Source organism: Leptosomus discolor, chromosome 9, assembly GCF_034619465.1.
Source record: "Leptosomus discolor isolate bLepDis1 chromosome 9, bLepDis1.hap2, whole genome shotgun sequence".
NCBI lineage: Eukaryota > Metazoa > Chordata > Aves > Leptosomiformes > Leptosomidae > Leptosomus > Leptosomus discolor.
In genome coordinates, this window is record NC_141399.1 from 36,437,672 (window position 1) to 36,463,051 (window position 25,380).

General features: G+C 42.9%; 1 protein-coding gene across 1 annotated transcript in view; it reads right to left on the bottom strand.

The window, feature by feature from the left end:
• Positions 1 to 25,380, bottom strand: part of LOC104344181 (sodium/hydrogen exchanger 2-like) — a 28,974-nt gene continuing 3,594 nt past the window's right edge. The window contains exons 4-13 of the mRNA XM_086469789.1: positions 21,220 to 21,437; positions 17,158 to 17,354; positions 12,171 to 12,260; positions 10,010 to 10,080; positions 8,661 to 8,825; positions 7,873 to 7,987; positions 6,410 to 6,544; positions 3,559 to 3,564; positions 1,968 to 2,034; positions 1 to 137 (exon numbers count right to left, since the gene is read on the bottom strand). Coding sequence (XP_086325915.1) covers positions 1 to 137; positions 1,968 to 2,034; positions 3,559 to 3,564; positions 6,410 to 6,544; positions 7,873 to 7,987; positions 8,661 to 8,825; positions 10,010 to 10,080; positions 12,171 to 12,260; positions 17,158 to 17,354; positions 21,220 to 21,437 — 1,201 coding nt within the window. The remainder of the gene's footprint in view (positions 138 to 1,967; positions 2,035 to 3,558; positions 3,565 to 6,409; positions 6,545 to 7,872; positions 7,988 to 8,660; positions 8,826 to 10,009; positions 10,081 to 12,170; positions 12,261 to 17,157; positions 17,355 to 21,219; positions 21,438 to 25,380) is intronic.

The following is a 25,380-nucleotide window of genomic DNA, read 5'->3' on the forward strand; positions in this document are numbered from 1 at the left end:
TTACATCTCCAAAGTCAGCTCTTTCTCCACTTCTTTATTCTCACCCCAGGCCGTACCGCTGGGCTGTGGTGGTGGGATGACACACACCGACTTCGACCGGTTCTGTTTCACCTCCCGAACCTTTTCAGCATTCCCCACTGCAGGAAGAGAAAAAACACCAACTTGTATGAGAAATGTTCTCCTTTGTGGGTCAACAGGAATGAGGAAATACTGAGAGCTACCGAGGTGGCCATTTGCTCCTTGGGGATCAGCTATTTGCTGCAAGGATCACTTTTCAAGTATAAAACAGAAGACAAAGATCAGTGTTTCAATGGAAGAAAAAAAAAAAAAAAAAAAGATAATTTAAAGCCTATTTTGTACTTTGGAATATGTTACATATCTGGATCAATGGCATCATTCTTCTGTCAGTTCCTACTAGCAATTGGCAGAACAAAAATTCCTATCCGTGACTACCTTAAAATAGCTTTTCAAGATGCAGGTGTCCTGCTGGAGCACCTACAATTTCACGCTGCCACATTAAGTGGTTTGGGGGGGGATGTGTTTGCAATCATCATGGAAGGGTTACAGTCTCCTTCAGCCCTGTCACTAGGGTATGTCGGGGGGGGTTGTGCTTACATTTTCCCCTAGGAAAAAAACAAACAAACAAACAAAAAAACCCAAAAACAAAAACAAAAACAAAAAAACCCACACACCAAACACCAAGAAACACTGCTTTTTATCACTTTGCTTACACTCATGTTTTTCTTCAGGAAGATAGTTTGAACATTTATTATAAACTGTGGATTAAAATAGCTACATCCCCAGCAGATGACCATGTTATGAACACATGAATGCCACACACTTCTGTTCCTTCCATCTACTCTTGCAAACCTGTAGTAAGACACCTTTGTGCAGAGAAAGTGGCAGCTGTTCTATGGCTCTTTATTTAGCAAGTTTTTAGTTAATTGTTTAAAGAAAATCACAAAGGAAGAAAACATTAGAAATAGAAGGGCACAAAAATATTGAAAGGAAACTTTCTTGCTTCTTAAATATTTTTCCAGTACATATGTAATAAAGAAATATTCTGCACATTAGTTAGGCCCAGCCCCTTAACCTATCTCAGACCATACTGGGAGGCAACATTATTTTTTGTTATTTTCAACAAACACTGAATCTTTTCAGTCATCACTTTTACAGACATGATTGCGCTAAAAGGTGTTGTGCCAAGTATTGTAAAAATTTGGTGCTCAGTTTCCCACTGAACATCTCATCGTGGTTGAGAGACTAAAATGACTCTGTCTACAGTTCTGACCAGCTATACTTTGTGTGAGGCTTCACTGGTACTAAACTTTTTTTTTTTTTTTTTTTTTTTTTAATAAGTGTGAAAACTAAGCTTTTCGTTATCTGAAAACTGAGCTTGGGCTTTGGAAAATATGAGGTCTTGAGCCACTGATCTTTCTGCAACAGATACTCAAAACAGACAGCTGCTAATGGGGCACTCGAAACACATTTTAGTAGTATTTAGCAAGCAAAAAAAATAAGATCTTAACTTTTGGAAAGCATTTGGGCACATACTTCACATTTTGAAGTATCATTCATCTTTATAAGGTTTCAGTTTATGCATTAGCATCACCATAGGCAGAACGACCTGCAAGTACTGCCAAACACCTTAGTGCCTGGTGGAATATGGAGAACCGTACCAGTTTCAAATGCTTGACTGGCCAGGCATGGAGACAAGAAATCTCTGTGTAAATTCACGCATGCCCTTGCAGCACACAGGTAATAAGGAGGTCAAACACCTGGCCTGGGACACAATTCTCACTGCTATGGTTCCCAGCACCACGGCCTGCCCCCAGGCAGCTGCCTGGACATGCCATGGACCTCAGCACGTCCTCCGTGTCACCTGCTGGGCCATCCCACAGGGACAGGACAGGGTGAACAAGGGAGGTAGGAAATCACGGCCAGCACCCACCAGCTCCCCAGCTTACCGGTGAAGGAGCGGCACAGCTTGGGCTGCGTGCTGGAGTTGCCCTGAGCCAAGTAGGAGTCATCCTTCTGTGATTAAGGAAGAGAAGTACTTTAACACATTTATGAAGATTGCTAGCAAGTCTGTTAATGACACTCCTGCTTCATAAACAAGCCATTTGCAAGCCCCAAGGATTCCATTTCCATTTGTTTTACTTTTGCCAAGAAAAACAAAAAGAACTATTGCTAAAAATAGATCAAATAGATAGCGGGAAATATTTACAGATGCTGATTTGTTTCAAGTTGGTGGAAGAGGTCTGAACTCTCCAGGAGTGATTCAGCAGACAGGATGGGAAGGAGCAGCCCTGGAGTGGGGAGGACGGGGCAGACGAGTGCAGGAGGCAAAACCCATCCCCAGGACACGGACGTTTCTCACCTTGGCTGTTCCCTACCTTGGCTGCAGGCCAAGGAGGCAGGTAACGAGCTTGCACTAATGAGCTCCCTGTCCTTTCACTCCAGTGCTAATCTCCACCCTTCAGGGGGAAAAAAATGTTTAAAAAATCAGGTAGCACAATGCTGCCTGAATTGTTCAATGCTTCTGTAAACTGGGAATAAGTCTCCTATGCAGCTGTGATTTGGCACCTTGGTCCAGAAACCCAGACTGCCAAAATAACTCTGGACACCTCCCAGCCTGGTTTTCTGTTTTGTTTCGGTTCGTTCTCCTCCCTCCCCTAACGAGGACCGATGCCCTCCATCCCTTGTTCACACTTTTATTGACCATTTTAATAACAATGCCTTTATGGCTCCAGCAGCAGTGCCTGGCTCCCTGGAAAGCCATTCCCAGAAGTATTCAACGATTCTCAGAGCATGCTCCATGAAAGGGCCCCGACATAATTACCAAAGGCAGTATGTCATTTACGCACATGGCTTACAGGCAGCTCCAAATAAGCTCCTTCTGGGGGAGTGTGCTCGTATTTTGGCAGAAGAAAAGAGGATGAAGTTGCCTGGCTACAGGTGCAAGGATTTTCTGGGTGCTCGGTGGTAAATAAAAGCTATCCTGGGTCTCAGAAACCGCCCTGCTAACGCACTCTGTGTTGGATCCTTGCCTAAAATAAGGCAAGCCCAAAATCCGGACAGCATTCAGAGCCAGCTCCAGGAAGCAGCAGCCTTCGGCAGGAATTTTGCCCTTAGGCAGAGGAAGGCGAACTTTCTGCTGGAAATAGATAGTCTTGGAGTTAATCCTCTGGGCTAGGATTCAGATCTGAAGTCACCTCATAGTCTTGCCAAGGGTTTTCTGTCTGGTGTAAATCATTTAACCCGCACTGTTGGCTCGGGAAGGATGAGGATTGTTCTTTTCTTACTTCCCTCTGCCTTCCTTATTCACTCTCCAACCTCTCCTTGTCAGGGGCTTCTAACACAGCCTGAGAGTCATCTCTCACTACTGTTAAGCAAAGGTAGACACCCAAAGTGCAGTAGACCCCCCTAAGGCACCTAAAGTGACCCAGGTTAGAGAGAAGATGTGATTTGCCCTGGCTGAAGCCTGGTGATGGCCACGGACCCGTTTCTCCAAACAGACTGTGGAAAGAGATGGACCGTCCATCAGGCAAGATGAACTTCACTCTCGGCTCCTCCCCAGCCTGGTGGAGCCACAGACCTATAGCAAGATGCTCTTCCATGCAAACCTTATTTTGTGGTGACTGATACAGGGGTAAAAGACCAACTAGCACCTAATAGATAATAAGATTAATCTAACTGAGCTACAACAGCTTCGTATTTTAACAGCAAAGGACCAACCAACTTCACTAAAAAAGAAAAATATAAATGCAGACAACCAGCAAGCAGAAAAAGCAGTGTTTCTACTGAACCAAAGGGGTTTTTTAATTATCCACTCAGCTCATAGCACCTAACTGATTGAATATCACCAATGCTTTTTTTCAAATAGACTGGCAATAGAAGACCTGCAGGTGCTTCACCAGCAGCAGAGGGTTTTCAGTGGCCTGAAGTTTGTTTCGCAGTTCCTTGATTTCCAGTTGGGTTTGCAAACACAGTTGTAATGCTTCCATCTCGTGGTGAAATGCAGAATAGAAAAAACACGTGGCATGAGAGCGTCTAGTTTTTTCTTGCTGACTCAAAACCTGGAAGACTAAACCCTTCCCTTTGGGACTACAAAAAGCAGAATATCTGACAACTAGAAAAATCTCAAACACTGACTAGCTATATTTTCCATCCATCTCTTTAAAAAAAGAAAAATGCCATTTGCTTGTCAATTTGGCATGAAACTAAATCTGAGTGGCCTATTTTTTTCCCCAAAATTTAAAATATTGTGCTGCTTTTAATGGGCTTTTTAGCACAGTCTTCCTTCTTTCTGCTGACAAATTCTACAATCTGTCCTCCTACAGCATGAAATAAAAGCATTCACCCACCCTCCCATCTCGTGTTAATATTCCAGGGCTCTTTTAGAACATTATCCCATCACTTTGGGGTATCGCCTTATTTCTATTTGCAGTAAAAGGAGGCAGCTGTTCTAAAACATGAGCAGATAAGCTGCTGATTACACAAGACATGCCTGACTTTTCCTTTTGAGTGCAGAGGGATGCTTCTTGGGCTTAGAGTCACCCTTACAGATGTCACTGGAATCAGCTCTCAGTATTTATGTCTGCTTCACTTCAACTGGCACAAAGCAAAAGGTAGCTGCTGTAAAGAGGTGTGATTAGCACCAACAAACGACTCCTATGAGGCAGCAGTATTCAGCATTAGAATGGCATTTTGCATAATTCACAGAAGCAGTTGCCACCCCCATTGGGCGTTAGCCACTATCCATGAGTCAGTTTAGAGACAGAGTGAGTTCTACTGCTTTTGCAACTCCCCCCAAAATACTTTGCACTCTAAAAGACCAGCTGTGAGCATTCAAAGTAACAGGAGAAACGATCTTCCCAAAGGTGCTAAATTTCCTACCCAATGCACTGCAGTACCTAATGGGAGCAGCAGTGAAGGGGAAAGCAGGAGCGCAAGGGTTAACAATCAAATGTCCTTAAAGTGTGTAACGTCGTGTTCAAAATCAGCCCTAGTTTGATGTTGTTCTTTTGAAGTTTAATTATACCAAATGTTCTACAGGAACACGCCATGTTCTTGCCTATCTATTTTGAATTGTAAGTACCAATCAGCATGTAAATGATCAAATTAAATCCTTTAAGTTGTTTGCAAGAGCTGGAACACCTTTCTGTGAATGAAGGGCTGAGAAGCAACGGTATTTGGTGCATTACTGCAGCTCTCGGTGGGCTCTTCAGTGACTGGCATTTGAAAAAAAGAAATCAGAGTAGAAGAAAGCCTGCGGCAGTCCCAAATTCTTGTGCTGTCGTGGAAAATTACTATCTAAATAAAGAAAGATAAATTATTTCCTTTTAAAAGGTCATTCTGTTCTCCTTAGTGATGGAGCCTTGCTGCCAGATTAGAGACCACAGTTTGCACTTGGACAGTGCTTCTTTAGCTCAAGCCATCAAAACTTGAGATTTGGAGAAGTGGGTGAAACTTAGGGATGGATCAGCAATTACTGTTGCAGACCTGGGGGTCTGGCAGCAAAATACAGGTGGGGGGGGTATTAGTTGCTTTTCCTCTAGAGCAAGAGTTACAGAGGATGGGAGGAATTGAAAAGACCGTGCCTGCTCCTTGTGCACCATTCCTGGACCATTTCATCTTTCCACAGGGAAATAGTGGCCCACCTTCTCTCACTTATGCCCAAATAAGTCAGAAGCAAAAGTCTTCATGAGCCACAGACATTGAATTTACCTTGTTTCTCCTCTAATTCAGAACATGAATGGATGTGGAGCTGTGCCAGCAGTAAATTTGGACTCAAAGTGGTTCTCCCAGGAATCTGGTATGCAACACTTCCCTCTATTTTACTTTCTTCAAGCCTGCCCAGAATTTTAGCTGCTTTTAAAAACAAAAAACTCACCTCCAGAATAAATAAGAAAGCTCACAATAACGCTTCTGTCCTTTCAAAAGACTTGGCAGGGGAGGGGGGAAACACCGAACAGTTTCAAATATTTACAGTCTATCTGGACCACTGACAATGGCTGAACCAAATTCTCAGCTTCGAAATCTCTCAGAAAAGAAAACATGGGAAAAACAGACCTCTGAATCTGCAGACTGAAGCCCAATTAATAACATTTGCTCAGCAAATAACGTTCCTAGCATGGACGGAAGCCTGTGTTCACAGAGCACTGAATGGTACTGCAAGCAAGATGGCTCATTTGTTTGTCAGGAGTTGGGTTGGGTTCTTTTCCCTCGGTATTTCCTACTCACTGGAATGCAATTTAGGATTGAGAGACACTTTTTTTTTTTTTCATTTAAGGCCACAGGATTTGTCTTTAAAAGGAAATACCAACAACAACAAACAGCACTATTCCTCATGATTGTTCTACCTGCACAGGGAAAGCAGGTCCAAGCCTTCCCCACTCCCTCTTACCTCCTTCCTGGAGCTGGCTGTGTCACCTCCACTCACTTCCACCCGCAGGCTCTTGTGCCGGAGGATCAGGATCTCCTTGGCATGCTCCACTGGCTCAGTCTCTCCGGGAAGGGTGTGCCTGTTGTACGCCGGGCCCTGCATGTCGCACCAGAGAGATCACTGTTGTATGTGGGACCATCCCTCTCTCTGTAGCAGCATCTCTTCACTAATGCCTACATCTTCCAGGGTCCTTCACCTCGTCTGTAACAATCCTGCCTAGTTATGAGGACAAACTGCACCACCTAAGTATGAGAGGCGGGGATGGAGGAAAAGAGCCAAAGGAAGAAGATGGGACTCCAAACTCTGCTTCTTTATACAGAATTGCCCAAGCAATCACTGAATGACAAGACTGAGGTGCATCTCTGTTAGTCCAGGTGACACATCAACCTAGTGAAACTAGTCTGTTTGAGGGGTCTTCAGCCTCAGTACCTCTGCCCAATCCTCCAATATTTTATATCAGCCCCACCTTTACATATAAGTCACGTAATAAGCAGGAATCATAAATCCTGCTTCAAAAGCCGTGAACCAAGCAAAGTTAAGTATTCCACTAATATCAGTGGGAGTCGGGATAACTCTGTCGCTACAAGGGTGGAGGCTGGATTTAGACAGGAGTAAGTACAAACAGGAGGTATGCCTTCATCTTCATCCCATTCACCATTTCTATAGGTTTCCTCCCAGCCTTATCTAGTTGCTTCTCTCAGCTCAGGAAGGGAGAGAGGATGGGGTGGCTGATCCCTCTATGCTGAGCTGCCCACACCAGCCGCATCCCCAAGGACTCAGTATTTCATGCATAATCCATAGAACAAAGGCTTAGGTGGATTTTAAGGATAAGGCTCCGTGTATCACTATGTCAACAGCAATTACAACGCACAGTCCTAGGTGCTGTGTAAAACCTCAGGTTGTTCATGAGTTATTCTCTGGACAGCAAGTGGTTTCTGTGGTATTTACCAGTTGTACCAGATCATGGCAAAACTGACGAGTGGTTTTAAAACCTCTGCAGATTAATTCTCACGTACAGCTCACTGACTGTTCTCTCTTCTATGGGAAAAAAATGAAACGTGAGGATAACCCCATCCCTGCTCTGCCCTGTAGGTAACCAGGAGCTGCTGCAAGTGCCGGATCTGCTAACCTGATGCCTGAAGATCCACGTGCTCCTACTTTCCCCTTTCTGGTTCTGGGTACTGATGCCTAAAATACTTCACGAAATTATAGGCTGACTGGGTGAACCTTTCAAAAGCTGTCACGCTGCAAACAGAAATGTGCCACCGACTCGGAAACTGGATCTGGCTTCACACAGCCAACTATTCTCTGCTCACAAAGAGACATCATTAGTAATTATGTAAATATTCATAACATCTGCTCAGGCTGTTAGGATAACTTTTGTTATTGGACATCTAAAATACAGATTGAGGGAAAAGTTATACCGTCCTCCTTATTCGGTACAGGTTCCTTGCCAGTATTTCCTGTATATTTTCCAGGACATCCGGATTCACAGTATCCTCCAATTTTTTGTCTGTTATGACAGTCCTGTCATTGTTGCTGCAAAGAAAACCACAACACCTGATTTTGGAAGATGCACAGCAGCACAGCCTGTACATCCTCAAAGCCCAGTGTTCACAGCAGCCCTTTCGGATCCCACCACCAGCAGACATGACCAACAGCTAATCCTTGCAGATGGAGCTCACTGCAGAAGGGGCATTTGGTATTTGCATCAGAGCTGTGCCATCCATCCGCTCCCTGGTAGGTAAAAGAGCTGCGGAGAGCTGAACCATCTGAGATGAGATGGCCATTCTGACATGCAAATATTTGACCCCACTGTCTCATCCGATGCTCATGCTCGCTGTTGGTTCCTTCAGCATATGTAATGATTCAAAGCCATCAAAAAATGGGGCAAGCACCTCTTCCTCACTGCACCGTTTCTGTGTAACGCTGGGGGGGATACAGATGAGCCTCCATGTACAAGGTTAGAAACTGCATTCATCAATGCCAGCAGATTGCTCATCCACCTGATCATTTTTAATACCCACCTACTAATCTTTAAATAGTCTTTACTTTGCATTTGTCCAAGCAATGTTGCTCCTTCCCATCGGATAGCCCAGCAGGGAAGAGCAGAGGAGGCAGAGAAGTTTGCAAAAGCTTTTCACAACTGCTCCCTCCAGTGGGAGGGTTGGGAGGAGTGACAAAAAGAGGACGACTGCAGGGGAGCACTTACAGCCAGGATGGATGAGACGGGGTATGACCCAGCTGCCCTGCTTCTGCCAGCTCAATGGCATGCTTTCGCTCCAGCTTTTCGTAGAGAAGCACGATACTTGATTTTGGCTGGTCATATTCTCGAAGGAGGATCTTCTGCAGGTATTTGCTGTTGAAATATTCTAATCTGGTTTAGAACAAATCAAGACAGGCTTAGCCTCCTCCCACGACTCCTCAGCACCAAAACAGACCTCAGTAAGACAGCAGGTTCATAGTCCATGACTACCCCATATTCCACTATCTTCCATTACCTTCTTTCCAGAAAGCTATGGTCCAAGAGGTCAGTCCATAATTACTTCTGCACTTACAGCACATGATCTAAGATATTAACACTTTGCCAAATACAATAAAAAGTATCAGACTTATCACGAAGTCCACTATAACTGCTACAAGTACATGCAGTAGCCCCAAGGGATGCAACAGGTTACCTCTTGAGCTATTTCCTCTCACTTTCCACTCAAATGCAGCGCAACATTTGGGAAAGATCTAGCCGGTACAAGTACTGATGGTCAAGTTTGGCTGTTGTTAGCTGTTCACAAACCTGCTCGCAAGGAGCCACGACACTCTTCAGCAGCAGCAATTCCCATACCCTCTAGTGGTACTTCCAAGCACTGGCATTCCTAAGAAAATCCCTGCCAGGTGCATTAATCAGAGTCCTTACCATGAAGTTAGCTGCATCTGTGTCTGCAGAGCCAAGGAATTAAACCTGGGAGAGTGCTATTAGTATATTTTATTTCACTTGTTGTTTGTTTGGTTGGTTTTTTAAATCTTCTATGTGTACAATCTACCAGAACTTAACGAAAATCGAGCACTTTGCTACAAAAATCTGTAGAGATACTCTATAATTCATCAGTCCACAACAAGCAGTTGCCTCTCCAAGTGCCACAAGCTCCTATTTGTACTATTAATTGTGCACAGCCTGGGCTGGGGTCCTCAGCCCCACATGGCCAGACAGACAGGAGGGCACAGGCAGCACTGCTGCAGGCAGGGACAGGCTGAAGCCACACAAGCTGTGTGTTGTGCTGGCATGACACCTTCATTTCCATCAGATTTCTTTGGACAAGAAGGGAAAAATACAACAGGACAAGAGAGAGGAGTCTTTTTAGAGTGAAGTACAATATGTGACCCGTAAGCGGGGAAGCGCCCCGAGAACCTGGTCTCACGTTGGACAAGGAAAACTGCCCCTCTGTCACCTGCCTTGTGCCACAAGGATGAGCAAGGCTCAGCTGCCCACAGTGGAAACTTAGGGAATAGAAATCAGCCTCATTTTTTTCTACACGTGTACACAGTTGTGTTTTGGCAAATCCTTACTTGTCTTTCCAGTAATACTGTCCCCAGTGTCCAGATATATCTTCAATGCCAGCCAGCAAATGATCCAAGAACTAAACAGAAGAGAGGATTTTGCTATACACCGGTTGCATGTATTGCATACGTGATGAACTCACTCAGCAAACATCAAAAGCCAGCAGACAAAACAGGAGATGCTTTCAGCTCAGTACACAGAGCCGGTAAACAAGAAGAGGGGATGTCAGGGTAATTCCCCATCCAGGCATCCACGTGTATCCCTTGGTTCTGGAGCACAATAAGTGGTTTGTCTGCCTGCTTTCAGGTCTGTGCGAGGAAAGAATAGTCGCTGAGGGACGTGGATCTGCTCTTTATGATATGTACAGGATGGCTGATGGCTCGCATGTCCTGCATATTGGGCCTTGATAAGCAGGAAATGCTTATATTGAGGTTTTTGAGGACAATTTGTCTCAGGAGATCAGTATCTTCAGGATATAGACATAGATAATGCACAAATGATGCTTTGACTTGAATAATAATAAATACTGCCTTCCCCCAGACACTTCCCACTAAATGAAATCATTGGCCATACCGTGCCTTACACAAAAACACTACAACTGTTTAAAATTATATTCAAAATCCCAGGCAGGTTGATTTTTCCAATTAGAAGTTAAACATCTGTAATTTCCCAAATTGATTTTCCTCCAACTGGCATCTCTAAACTGGGAGAGGTCTCTGCTCTACTGCAGGTCAATGCCCCTCCACACTGAGGTACCAAAGCCCCTGGAGCTTCCTCCAGCTCTAAAATTATTTTTTGTGGGTTCAGAGACAGAAAAATTTCAGAGCGGTTCACTCAGCCCTGCAGCCTGGTACAGGTTAAGAGTCCTCATGTTGCTGTTAGCAGCTGTATGGTCTGAGGATCAGCAAACAACTCCCCCCCACACACACTGATCATCACTCTCGCGAGTAAGAATATCCAAACTATCTGGACAGAGAAATAAATTTGAGGAAGAAAGCTGCTTCTGGCTTTTCTGTCCCTGATTTCCAACTGTCTGCATTGTTACCTTCTCAACTTAATTGGTACATAGCCATTTTCAGCTCACATTTCCTAAGAAACACATTTCCAGAGATGATTTACTATTCACACACTAACAAAAGAAGAAAGTGTTCTCTGTTAATGATAGGAAAAGACTCTTCAGCCTATTGAACCGTTCTGTTAACCTCAGACAAAGCTCTGTAATACAACTTAATTATGAGGATGCCAAACAGTTTTTATAAATGTCCCCAGACCTAATGTCTTTATTTCTAGCTACCCAAAAAGGAGACAAAAACATTCCTGAAGGAATGAAGGAGCCATACCCACAGAAATGTGGCCAGGCAAAAACAGTTAGATTCAGATACATAATTTTACATTGGATGCAGATGCAAATACAAAGCCTCAGCTAGGTGTGCAGAATACCTTGCTTTCTCAAGGAGTTGGCCCACACTATGAATGAGTCCTCCATAACTAGAAAGGCCAACATTTGGATGGTGAGAGGAAGGTGAACTAAATTCCACCTCTGGGTTATGGACGTAGAATCACAGAATGGTTTGAGTTGGAAGGGACCTTAAAGATCACCTAGTTCCAATCCCCTTCCACAGGCAGGGACACCTTCCACTAGACCAGGTTGCTCAAAGCCCCATCCAGCCTGGCCTTGAACACTGCCAGGCACTTCAGCAGTTCCCTCCAGTACAGTGCTAACCTGAACCTCCCTTTTCTAAATTTTTTTTCAAAAATATCCAAACTGACGGTGGTGATGTGATCGAACACATGGAAGACACCAACCCTGAAAGCAACCAAGTCTCATTTTCTTTCTTTCACTCTTTCCAGAGAAGCAGAAAATTTGGAGTTAGGTTAAAGTATAAACTTTGGGGTGAGTGATTACCTTTTTCTGTCATGTTTGTGCATTACCTAACACAACACCATCCTGATTGAGTCGGTAGCTGCTATTCCCATGCAAATAACCACCCATGGTTAGAAAGCTGAGTAGGACTTCAAACCTGGAAAGGGACTGACCTGCAGAAGATTCAGGTAAAACTGAAGATCTGCAGAGTCCCTGGAGGCATGCCACATTTCAGACGGACCATATTGCTATCAGCAAAGCATACTGGAAAGCTCCAGCCATGTATTGATGGATGCATCACTTACCCGAATATGGATCTGCTCTCCCACTGTGGGAGCACTCTCTCTTTTCCTCTTGACAGCCAACAAGTCAACAAGAGGACGGATAGTCATTCCCTGCAGCATAACCACAAAGATAACAATCAGCCTTTTTTCACATGAAATGTACTTAGTGGTACCCACACTGGAACAAAAATCACCAGCATGGGTATGAGCCACAGCTACCTTGTTCTTTGCCAGAACAAGAGCTGCTGTTTGAGCTAGCACCTCTCACCTCCTCTGTTTTATTAGTAAGATAAAATCTGCAAAGCTTCAGCAAGACTAGAAACTGTTCTCCCAACTGCAAGACAAAATTTTGTTTGCTTGTGGTAGCAGCCTGTCAACAGGAACTCACATACAGGCTTCAGGATGGGGGTAGGCAGAAACGGGAAGTGCTCTGCTCTCCTCATTTGGCATCTCAAAGATCACAAAACATCAACCAGTAATTTCAAGGTCAAGCCTGTGGCTTGCTGTTGCTTGCAGCCTACCAGATGGAAAGGGGCTCAAAACGTTCAAAGTTCAAATGCCTGAAACGATGATAGTCCTTGAGACTTCACAGCACGTGGCCTCTGCCAGCATTTGTTTGCTAACTTTTTGAGTATTATATGTCACAGATCATTACTCCCACAATCTTTGATAGCCAGTTGGTGGTTAAGTTTACTAATCAAAGTATCCACCTGGTGGCAAGGGTCAAGGGAAGAGTTTTAATGTTCTTTAAGCCTCATGAGAGAACTTCTAAAATGCTGCTGCGGTGAGTTTCTTAGTCTGGCTTCAGTATGAAATGACTTTTCTAGGACAAGTTTAGAGCAAAAATGATGGAGTAGCTGAGGTTTATGACTTCTGAATGTCACAAATGTTGGCATGGAGGAGAGTTGAACACATTTTTAATTGCAGAAACAATGTGTCATTTTAATAGCTAATAGCAATAAAAATGTGTTGCTATTCAAAGTAAATAACATAAAACTCACAAATTCAGAAATAACAGATATTATAAAAATTAAGTAGATATTATGCAATTTGGTCTCTTGCCTTCAGTGGATAAAAGCTGCATTTGTTTTCATTTTAAAGTGGCACTTCGGAGTTTTGTGACCACGACTTCCAAATTTAGAAACATCTGAATTCCTCCAGCCCTTCATGACCTTGGGAGCATTATGGGAATCCCACATGTCATTTTCAGGCCACATGCCATTTCACAACACACCTGTAGGTCCCCTGTTATGTTCCTCCACCCACCAGGGATAACTCATCTGAAGTGCATCAGCAGACACTAACAGCTCTATCAGCTCACGCAGAGCTTTTCTACTGCAAGCGATCCAGTAGCTAACGGGTCAGCGTAGGCAGCAAACAAAAACCCCCACCCTCTTCACAATTATTACATTTGCTAACAATTTCATGGAAGAGGTCAGAGGCCAATCGGCTGAGAGACTGAACTTCAAACGGAGAACGTGGTATTTCATTTTTAAACCGCATTGAAAGGCAGAACAATGAGGGCTTTTTGTGACATTCCAAACAAGCCCACAGCTCCTTGGAGGACTTTCTGGTCTACGTGGCGCATACCCAGGCCTTCTTGGAACTGCTGAGGACTTGACAATTGCTCAGTCAACCTTCTCAAAATTATTAACCAGGCTTGTTGTGGCAAGAGCCTTACACAACTGAGTTAGGCCAAAATAGATGAGTTTCCTGGGTTGTGTAATGCACTGATAGACCCATGTATGGACAAAGCCCGACTGCTTACACGTTGGTCATTAGTCTGTGTAGCACAAGGCTTTTCAGACAGTGTGGTCAGGACTTCCAAGAAAATGAAGTGGGTTTGTGCTCCAACAAGATGCCTTGCTGGCCTTCACCAGCTTAAAACAGCCCAAATCATCTCCTCCTTAGTCTCTGCCCTACCTTAACATAGACACTCCCCGCCAAGCCTGTATTGCTATCATTATAAACAAAGAAAACTTATTGCACAAAATAACAATGACAACAAAAAGAGAGTCCACTATCCCCAGAAGTTGTTTTGTGGCAAATATTTCACTTGTTCTTTCCACTCAAAGTGACATGCACCATAAAAGATGCTGGGATATTAAAGATATTCATCCCTTCAGTCCTGCATCCATCAATGTAGCTGGGAGCAGTGCCACAGACTTCAGAAGCTGTAGGATTTGCAAACCCAGGTTTCTGAAGGTTCCTCTTAATACCTGCTTCTGTTATATTCACCTACATTTTCAGTGCTGAGCTACAGCAATATATTTCTGGTTCAGCTTTTAAGCAAGTTTACTCCCCAACCCCACCCCGCCCCCATTCTCATGGTGGCCTCAGCCACACAATACTGCAGGTACCCAGAGCAGAGCAAAGTCTGTCTTTATAGATGCTATGTTCCCACTGAATGGCTGAAGGTCAAGGGGTCACCCCGCCGACACATACCCACAGGGGACCCTGTTTAACTCTCACCCTTTCGCATGGAGATGACATCATCAGTTGAGCTTTGAGTTTACACAAAAGCCCTTTTCCCGGTCCTGGGAAGGATTTTCCGAAGCCTCGGCAGAATGGAGCTGCTGCCTTAGAACAACCTTTGTCTTGAGACTCAAGAGCGTCTCTGCATGAGCGGACGTGCCTAGTGACCGTATCTTTTCAATTTCTGACCCACATTTGCATCTTAAAACTCGTCAACCTCCACCTAAGTACTCTCCCCCCACCCCTGGCCCCTGCTCTCTCCTTTCAGTCTGAAATCTGCACCCAGTCCAGCTGTCCTGTGGGACTCAGCTTCAAGCCTAGCAGCACATCACACTTGTTGACCATTTTTTTAGTGGATTAGGTAGATGTGGGGAAGCAGAGTCAATCCCAACTCCACATTGCCCAACATTGCACAAGTGCCCAACACCCACACCTGAAGGGTTCAGGGAGGCCAAATGGAAGGAATTTGCTCCCACAGGGTGATGTTCAGCCATGGGGCCACTCGTCAGCTGCCACCATGACCCACCATCTCCCAAAGCCCCAGCAGCTGCTCTGCTCCCTCTATCTGAGGGCAGAAGGAGGGCAACCCCAGGTCAGCAGCTCCGCAGGGACCTCATGCCATTAAGCAAGAACTCCTGGGGAGCTTTTCTGCACAGCATCTTTCCCAGACCCCCATCCCACTTGCTTCAGCATTATGGAGACCTGCTTCTAACTTTTTGGGCTAGAGCACACCAGGTAGATAGCAGCCTTGCTCACTTCAGGACCAGACAACCCCAATTTTTCCACCACACCCTCCTTCAAAGGTGACAGCACTTGCCAGGTGAACAAAAAGGTGTATTTCAGAGAAACCCCGAAAGGAGCCTGGCCCTTATGGACCTGCTGCTGGGCAGAGAAGAGCAGGGAGACACATCCAAAATCTTCATCCCACAGAAGGCTGCAAGAGTGCTGTTACCACTAGATGTCACAGCAATGCCGAGAGCTCCTGCCTGCTCCTCCTGAGCAGGGCTTCGCTGTGCCCTGGAGCACAGCAACTCCTGACAGCGTCAGCCTGTGCCCAAGGGAGAGAAAACCTCTCTCCATCCTACACCTGGAGGGGGGCTAACTAAGAATCCACGAAAAATAACAGCATATTAGTAAGGAGGGCAATATCAGCACCAAGATCTGCCCCAGCTGCAGGCTGACCAGCCTGGGGTCCTTGCCCACTATGCAACTGCAGGCAGGGGTCAGATGAGGCACCTCCCATATGCTCCCCAAGAGCAGCCCAAGCTGCAGATGCTCCTACAGCCATTCTGTAGGACTGGGCTTTGCAAAAACACAGCAGAAATCAGCCTTCAAAAAGAAAAAGTACATTCGTGCTTTATAAACAACAAACCAAATATCTCAGAGCAACCAGTGCTGTAAGGGTCTGCCTCCTTCTCCTACCCTGGCACTAGGGGGTTAACACGTCCGAAGCCACCCCATGATATGGGCAGGTTGTAATCACTTGCAGATGCTTTCCCATTGGATAGGAATCAACTCGAGAATCACTAGGGCAGAAAGAGAGAGCAGGTAGCAACAGGGCTTAAGGGATCAGTTATAAAAGAAAAAATTTGAAGCAAATAAATCAAATGTGCTATGACTTTTTTATTGGCTTCTGATTTTCCTTGCTTTTATAACAAGTAACACACCCCAAATCTTTTTTTTTTTTTTCCAGTGGAATAGTTAAAGCAATCCCTTTCCTGCTGCATCATCATAAAATAAGTGCAGCTGCTTTGCTGCATGAAGGTGAAAACATCTCAGATGTATATACAAACTATTTTGATAAACAACTAATGGCTGTTGTTCCTTCAGCTGTTGGATGCCCCAATAAAGTTGAACTCATTCTCAGAAAACATTAAAAAGTCGCTCTTTCAAAATTAGGTCCCTTTAAAATGTCCAACTTGTGAACTACCAAAACTGAGATGACCAAACCATAAACCTCTTTTAAAATTCTTGCTACCCATGTTCTAAGGGTTTGGAGTATCTCCAGTACCTTCCATCTTTTCACTTTTGGGATCAGGAAAACTGACCTTCGTTACTGCACGGCTCAGGTAGCATTTCATTTCATGACAAGGCCTACAATAACAAGTGGTTCTTACCTTGCTCAGACAGCAAACTAGTTGTAGAGGTTGATTTCTGTTGGCTTTGCTCCCACATAAAACACATAAAAGCTCTACTTCAGAAAGGAAGCCTATGCCAGCGTCATTCTGCATAATTTTCACCACTGCTACCCCACTACGGACGGACCAGATCAAAGATGGGACAAATTATCACAGAAAATGCTACAGCACATGCTGTAGGTCAACCACTGCTGGTTGACCTTACGAACGTGTGACACATTCTCACACCTTTTGCCTCTTTCAGCAATAGTTTTAAATTTTTATATGCCTAACCACTCGATGGAGGGAAAGTTTTAATCCTTGTATCCATCTAATGGTTTAGTACTGGTTATTTGTCTGGAAAAAAGGTCATGCTCATTTTTTACATCTGCTGGTGACACAGAGATTGTTTTTACCTGTACGAACACGGTGAATAGGATGACAACAGTTGTTGCTGCAATGAAGAGCTTCTTTCTGTGAAAGTCAGGAAGCAAGAAAACCAAAGAGAAACAAATGGCTCCTCGGAGACCCCCATATGCTATAATGAATTGGTCTTTGCTGGTGATGGTGTTCACGTGAAATCTGTTCACAAAGAAAGTCAGCACAAGAACCCCTGAAAAGCAAGGAAGAAGATGGGAGCACATCAAATAAAAAGAGAAATTTGATAAAACTCATAATCTTACAGTATATTTTACAGTAAAACATCACTGAACTGATAAACACCAGCCACGAGGAACTGGCCAGGGCCTAAGGTGGTATATTCCCAATATGCCACTGGAAAAGGGCTTTTCTTCCAGCCTGGTCCAACAGGTTTGCATTTGATTTGTCCAGATAAAAATTAATCCAAACATATTTCTGATTTGGGGGATTACAGATACCATTGACTGGCCATAGTTCTGGGGGTTTGTAGAATTACAAAATTTTAGATGGCTCATCTTGTAGAAAATTCTTTTGTTTTTTAACTCAGCCTTGTGCTTATCACGGTCCAGCTGGGAAACCAGAGTTTCCTGCAGGACTCTGAACTCTGCAGGGGAGTTTTACTGTCATCTCACTCCCATGCCTACAGATCCCCAGGAACATACTGTTTACCCGGTAACTTGGTATTTAGCAAATATGGAATAAAAAATAACCATTGGCAACAGAGGCAATATTAGCACATGTATTTCGAAGGTAGTTAACTGAAGTTTTTAGGGCAATTCTATGGTCATGTGCCAGCTGAAACTTTACTCATGTAGCGATACGGAGCCAGATTCTGAGAACTGAATTGAAATATTAATCGATTTGTTCTAATTGGTGATAACAAATATTGAATTGTTTGGACTATAAATGTCGTCAAGGCAAACCATCAGCAACATTTTAGCCACAAGTTACCCTCCAATTTCCAAAAGTTTCCAAGCAGTAGCCAAGGCACTCTAAATATTTGATGTATATTCTGCCAGCATTAATGTTGTTTCTTCACAAATCTTTCACTCAAAGATTTATACTGTATGAGTTTCAGACTATGCAAGGTGACACAGAAATTCATGTAATCTATAGTCATTTGCAAATACAGAAACAGATGCAGAAAGGTACAAAAAGTTGGGCCTTAAATCAGTAAGATGTGATTTTAATACCAATGGATATGATAAACATCTTATTTCCTGAAGATTAACGGCCATTTTGAGAACTGATGATACAGACTGTCATTGACTTTTGCTAGGAATTAGCTTGATCCACATCACTACTGCTTTTCTAAAGCATGTTTGTAAAAGAAATAAACTTCAAAAACAGTGCACTTGTAACGTACACATCAAACGTCTTCCCACACACATACAACTAGAAATATCTGAACTCTGATTGCACATCAGACCAGTTTGAAGAAACAAAAAGCTGGGGATGTTCAGGCACAGGGAAGTCAATTAACTGAACCTTGCAACACCTTCCCCATCTCCCAAGCTCCATGGAGTTGGTGCCCAGACCAGAGGATGTGAAGTACCTCGGTTTTAAGGTTCTTTGTAACTTAAAAAAAAAAAATAAAATAAAGCATATCTCAGATCACATCTGCAGCTACCATAAAGCTCAGGCAGTGACAATGATTTAAAGGAACAAAATTTACTTGAGCTGATATCCTGGCCTTTGTCTTAATTTAACCCTTCCTCATAAATTATTATTAGCATCCCCTAAATGAATTCAAGGCCAGTTTGCTCCAAGAGACTACATACAATTAATCATTTTGAGCAGAATGTATTTTCTTCTGGAGATATACCTTGAGACAGAGCAGAAGAAAATCTCCTTAGTGCTTGGATAGCAGTAGAATACTAGTGCTGTCCTACAATCAATGCATTTTGCCTTTTAGATGATCTCTCTTATACCAAAGTAATTCCAACCCCCAGGCTTCAGCAGAATTATTCTCATTTAAGAGCACTGGGAGGATCCAATAAAGGACTAAAGTACAGCTTATGCACTAACCCCAGCACCAGCAACCCAAAAGTCCTCAATTCCTGCAACCAAACTCTATGGGTGCCTCCCATTTCTGGATCAGTGTCTTGAGCATGTCCAGAGCTGCTGAATGGATCTGAGCAGATCAGGGTCTAATCTCAACCACCATCTCCACAGCAGTATCCCAGCTGTTTCATACAGCACCCTGCCCAACTTGCATCCTCCCAGCACACCTACAGATCTCCAGGAAGGTGGTGCAGAAAAGGGGCACCCTATTCAGGATCAGATATGTAAGACGATTTGCAGACCTGATTTGACTGTTCTTATTTAATTCAAGGGGGATTTTGAATATAAAGAGGGTTTCCTTTCCTGGCTGCAGCACTCAGCCCTTCTCTAATAATGTGCTGCATAATTTGAGAATGCAATCAGAGGAGCTGTGTTTAGAGCGCCAGAGGATTTTCAGTGTGCTTTTGTAATGTTACTATGTTCCTTAGGTCTTGCAATGAAGAATTTTTGAACTAAAAATGTCAAACTCACTGAGAACTTTCCATTTGAGCAAATAATTTAAGAGAAAATTACTTAATCATAATAAAACATTTGAATGTATGCACAACTGACTGATAAGCGTGTTTCCAACTGCAGTTATGGTGCACAGTTATTAAAACAAACCTTGGCATGTATTAACAGCTAATAAACCCCATTCTGCTGTGTCTTGCTAATCATGGCCTATCTTATTTAAGCAATTTCTTGAACTGTCTATCAAATTTGAATTTACTCTGACTCAGTGGTTTGTAAACATAAATCCTGTTGAATATTTTGTAGCTCTCAAATGCTTTGCCAAACTGTGTGCTCTGTTACATTTGCATCTATAGTTAATACATAAAACCATCCATAAATGAGAAGATAGGCACTCTGCACTCACTTAGGTAACAGTAACTGGACACTGTAAGAGGCAATGGACAATCAGCCTCTCTGAACACCAAATCAGTGCAAGACACAACTGGGGACAACAGTAAAACAGTGGGTCTATTTTTTCTGGTCATTTACAATGCATGAAAATGGGATTCCAGAGTATTCTGGGACCAGGACTCAGGTTTTCATCATAACTGATCTCAAGAAGATTATCTTTAGCCACAATTATCGGGAAAGTATTTTCAGGCATAGCTCTCTTCCTCTTGTTATCACTAAGTCTTGGTCATTTTTTTGCTGCGAGGCTGGTCAGGTTGTATAGGAAACCTGCAATAGGTGTCCCAGGGAGGCTGTAGACCCTCCATCCAGGGAGATAATCAAAAGCCTTCTGGACACACTCCTGCTTAGCTGACCCTGCTTAAGCAGGGAGTTGGACCAGACGATCTCGAGAGGTCCCTGCCAATCTCAGCAATTCCCTGATTCTGTGCAATTCTGTCATTCTCAGTCCTTATCTGAAGTTCTTGGATAGGAGCAGAAGTATCCTCACATTTTAGGTCCCAATTCTCATCTACCCAGCAGTAAGTTGGGTAGACGTTGTTTGGTATAGCAGAACAGCATCCCCAGGGACAGATGTTTGAAGGTTCCTATGGTTTCCCATTTAAGGATGCTGCTGTACCCAAACTTGTTATGAATTAAATCCCTTAAATCTGAGCAATTCAGAGGCCCCATGGTTTTACACGGCTCTTTGATACCAAGCTATGTATCTACATTCTCCCTCTTACTGCGAAGATACCAAGGGACTAAGATACAACGAAATGGAAGAGGAGATCATGGCAATCAAAGGAGGATCTAAGACAGAGGTGCCAATAAAATAGATGTCATGAGAATTTCTGTTTAGCACCAGTGCTGTCTATGGTGAGTGCACAGACTAGGAACTTGCAGTAAAACGCAAGACACTATTGAACAAGGAGGGAAGCATTAGCTGCTGTCTCCCATTTCAGTTCTTGCATTCCCATCTGGGATAACCACACATACACAGCAAGCAGGAAAGGGTGATGGTGGGAGCATTCTGTCATTTAATGGAATCACATTTTTCACTCCCATTAAAAAAAATATATATATAAAAAATAAAATCTATAATTTTACCATACCTAGTGCTCTCCAAACAAGACAGAAAATGACAGTGAAGCAGATGTATGGCCAGTTCCACTCATGATTTTCTCCAATGGTGGAAACTCCAAGAAAGATGAAGATGAGAGTATCACTAACACTGCTCCACATCTTCATGAAGTATTTGACTGTGGTGTGAGACTTCAGAGAGATGTTGGCCTCCACATAACGTTTCATGCCCATGGCACAAGCAATGATGCTGAGAAAATGAAAATGAAACAACAAATTTTTCTACTTAAGCACACAAAATCAACACATATTGTCATTTATAAAAAAATAAGCTTCATCAAGTCTTAGATGTTTGCAGATATCTCACTGGTAGTGATTCGCTTCCCACATCAGTCCAACAATATCAGGACCACCAGTACAATAAGATACTATATAGGTTGACCAAACCATCTGAGTCTGGTTTTAAACAGATAAACAACTTGCAGTCTATTGCATTTACCATAGTCACACAGCAGTACCTACAATTAACTACATCCAACTCTTCCCATCACAAGACACTGTTTTCAGTTCTTTAAGTTTACCAAACTCTAACCATCTGGGCTGAAAAGTTTCATGCTTAGGAGCCCACATTACTTATTTTGCCCAGAAGAAAGACATTTGAGGGAATGGGAGACTTGTATCTTAGCATGAGAACTGTGTGAATAGAACTCCTGTGAGTCTGGCTGATACCTGGTGACTACAGCAGGTCCTTGCAGGACTCTGAATCGGTGTAGTTTAAGAGCAGGCTGAATGCTGTACTCCTCCACCCAAGGGACCAAAGCTAATCTAAAGTTGGAGAAATAAGCATATGACGTACCTCACACTGTTTTTCTAAGCCTGACCGGACTTGCACTGTATATTATTTGGGCATAGCTAGGAAGCCATTGACTCTGTGCAGCCAAGAGACAGTAAAACGCTCAAGCACACTCATAAGGCTGCACAATGAGCCAAGAAATGCTGTTGCTATAGTTGGTACATCTGACCTCCTCAGGTACCGCATATCCAAGGTCTTTTCAGAAGTGTGCAGCACCAGTTAAAACTTCTGCCTTGCAATTTTTCATGGATAATTGGTTCTTCAAGTTAGAGGGTACATGTGGTTAGCTAATTCATCAGCTTTTCAAATCACTATATTTTCAGGCCAGAAATCTTGGCAGGTCAAAACAATTGAGTGTTCAAAACATTGAAGCTCCATTTTTTTTTTATATTTTAACCTGGACAGAAACATTTTGTTCTAAATGTTGTACCAGCAATAGCAAAACAGCTTTACGTTTCCAAGATCTGACTTCCATTGGTAAGGCCATCCACACAGGGTTTCACTGCATTAAAAATTCCTTTCACAGAGGACATCATAGTAACTCTTATTAGGTGATATCACATGCAGACAAGCCCACAGAGAAGTAGATCCTTGGCTTGCAGAAGGGCACCTGGGTCTGGTAGACTGACTTTAAACACCAGCCACCCAGGACAGATAAGTGACCTATAGAGATGCAAATAGGTGTTAAGATAGGTGGTGGCCTCCACAGCACATTCTCCATAATATATCCTCTCAGCTAAGAGCTATTCAGGAAACAACCATGCAACTACTGCTTTGCAGTGAAAACACCGCATTTAACCCCAGAATTTCACAAAGGAGATTCTTTGCAGTACCTAGGCTTTGATGGAAAAAGCCCAGGACTGCCCCAGCCCCTCTGCAGATGGGCAGAGCTGATTGTGCTCTGATTGTGTTTTTATGACCTGTATGAAACCAAAGACCCCGATTCTCTCCTCCACAGCTATTTATTTATTTCAGGAAGATGCCGTCGGCCACTGCATTGCTGCTCCTAATCTGCACCACTGCTACCAAAAGCAGAGTAAGGGCCTCTTTGAAGCACCAGAGCATCTTCACTGCCACAACTCGGCATCTGTTGTTGGACCAAGACATTTCTGGTCCACTGAAAGCACTAAGAAAATCAGCAAGATTATAACGGGGAAATATTCATCAGATATTTGGTTGGAATAACAAATTAGAAATTAGAAGGAAAAAACCCACAACTTTTTCAAATTAATATGCTCTTCCACCCACTGTCAGTTACTGATTACGGGGCTTTGCATTCAAACAAACAAACAAAACAAAAAACCCAAATACACACATTTCTATTTCTTTCACTCAAAAATAACAAATATTTGTTTTTCCTCCTTGCCATTAAAAAAGCCATACTTTTTTTGAAGGACAAAGAAACATTTCAGTTTGTCTGAAATTAAAACTGGGCTTCAGGTAGAGGACTTGTAGTAAAGGCACAAGGATACAAAAGGTGAGACTCAGGAAAGCCACGACACTCTTGCTGGGGAAAGGGATCCCATTTATCCAGCAGCGTAAGATCAAGATTCAAATCCCTTTTTCATCCGATGTTGTTTGAGTTGACATCTTTAGTCTCCTAAAAAAATGTACCAACACTTTAAAATATTCTGAAATCATCTTTTTTTGATTTCTCCTTTTTAGACTGTCCCACTTTGCATAAAGCACTGAGCCAGAAAGAGTAGCAGGGATTAAACCACAGGCTAAAAAGAAAATAATAAATTCTTCTGTTTCTATATCTGCCTCAATAAATAGTGGGTAAAATAGTCCCAGCTAGGAACCAAGACATTCAACAAGTATTTATGGGCAAGCGAATTTCAGAGCTGTGGTTTGGGAGAACGGATATGGGTTCACACCAGATATAGAGAGGGAATAAACTTGACCTGTCCTGTCACAGCTTCAAAGATGGACACTGCCCCTAGGGCAAGGGGAAGGGGAAAAGAAAAAAATCAAACTAAAAACATTTGCAGAACTGTTTAGCAGATTGGGTTGCACTCACGGATTTTTTTTTTTTTGGACTATGTAGAATTGATTTTTTTGGTAATCAAGTTATTTTTCAAAGCAACAAACTGCCAAGATCTGCTTCTTATAACACAGTATTCCCTGGTCACAAATGAATGAATTGTTTGAAATCAAGATATATAAAAGAGGCATTTATAATTTGGCAATTATAAGACCAGCAGTGCAGGAATCAGCTGCCTTTGCAATTGTTTTGCTTTAGACACAATGCATTATTCAAAAGAATAGAAAATGGGTTCCATAATGGGTACAGTAGATTGTGATTGATAGAAGTAGACACCATTAGGATTGAATGTTTTCTGCTCCATGATGATTATGCAGCATATTTATTTCACTGTTCTGTCTTACGCTCCTATAAATAGGCTTTCTCCTACCTATTCCCGGAGCTAGAATTGTTTTCAGTAATGCTAGAATATTGCTTCTATTAACCATTCGAGGAAACAAAACCTGCAAGATACAGGAATGGTTTATATCCAAAGCAATATCATTAGTTTTAAAGTAGATCTCTCAGATACTCCTGTGTCTAGTTGGTACCTGACTTGATTCTTTTCTTTTCTTTTTATCTTCGTTATTATCAGATTTACAGCTGTTTACATGGCAGCTATCAATGCAGTCTAAGTGCACTTTACAGTCTTTTGGGAAATGTAAAACAGTTGGTTATGATCCTCAGCGCCAGCTGACTTAGTTCAGGTACACATCAGCCCACAGAAACCAGGAGGACTGAATCACTCTGATTTTCATCTGTCTCTGCTTTCCAAGGTAAGCTTTCTTTGATCATTAGGATTATTCTATTTTTTTCTCAGCATCTGCTCTGCAAGTGAAATGCACAATGAGATAAGCAAGAAGCTCAATTACCTCTCTTAAAACTGAAGGATCTGGCCCAAAATTATTAATTTTATTGAAATAAGTACCCAGTAAAAAGAAAAACAAATTAACTGTATTATCTATAAATGCCAATTTGTGAAAGACTGAATTTACAAAAACAGTTTCACTTCACTGATCCAAAAAGTTGCATAAGAATTCATGAGATGGTCTCTGATACAGCATGGGACTTGGCTGCCAGAGACAGGCAGTCCCTGCCTGCCCCGTGCTGCTAAACCCTCGGGGTGCAAAAGCTTCACAGAGAAAGTCTGCTGGTAATCCAAGGTGGGTTTTAGACTGAAGAGTGTATAGGACTGACTGTGCTGTAGGAAACTGCAAGCAGGTTGGGTTTAGGCCCTTTGAAATCTTGATCTCTGACAACTTTGGCTGAAATTGGTCAGCAGATTTCCAACGTTACTGGAGACAGAGAGATGACAGA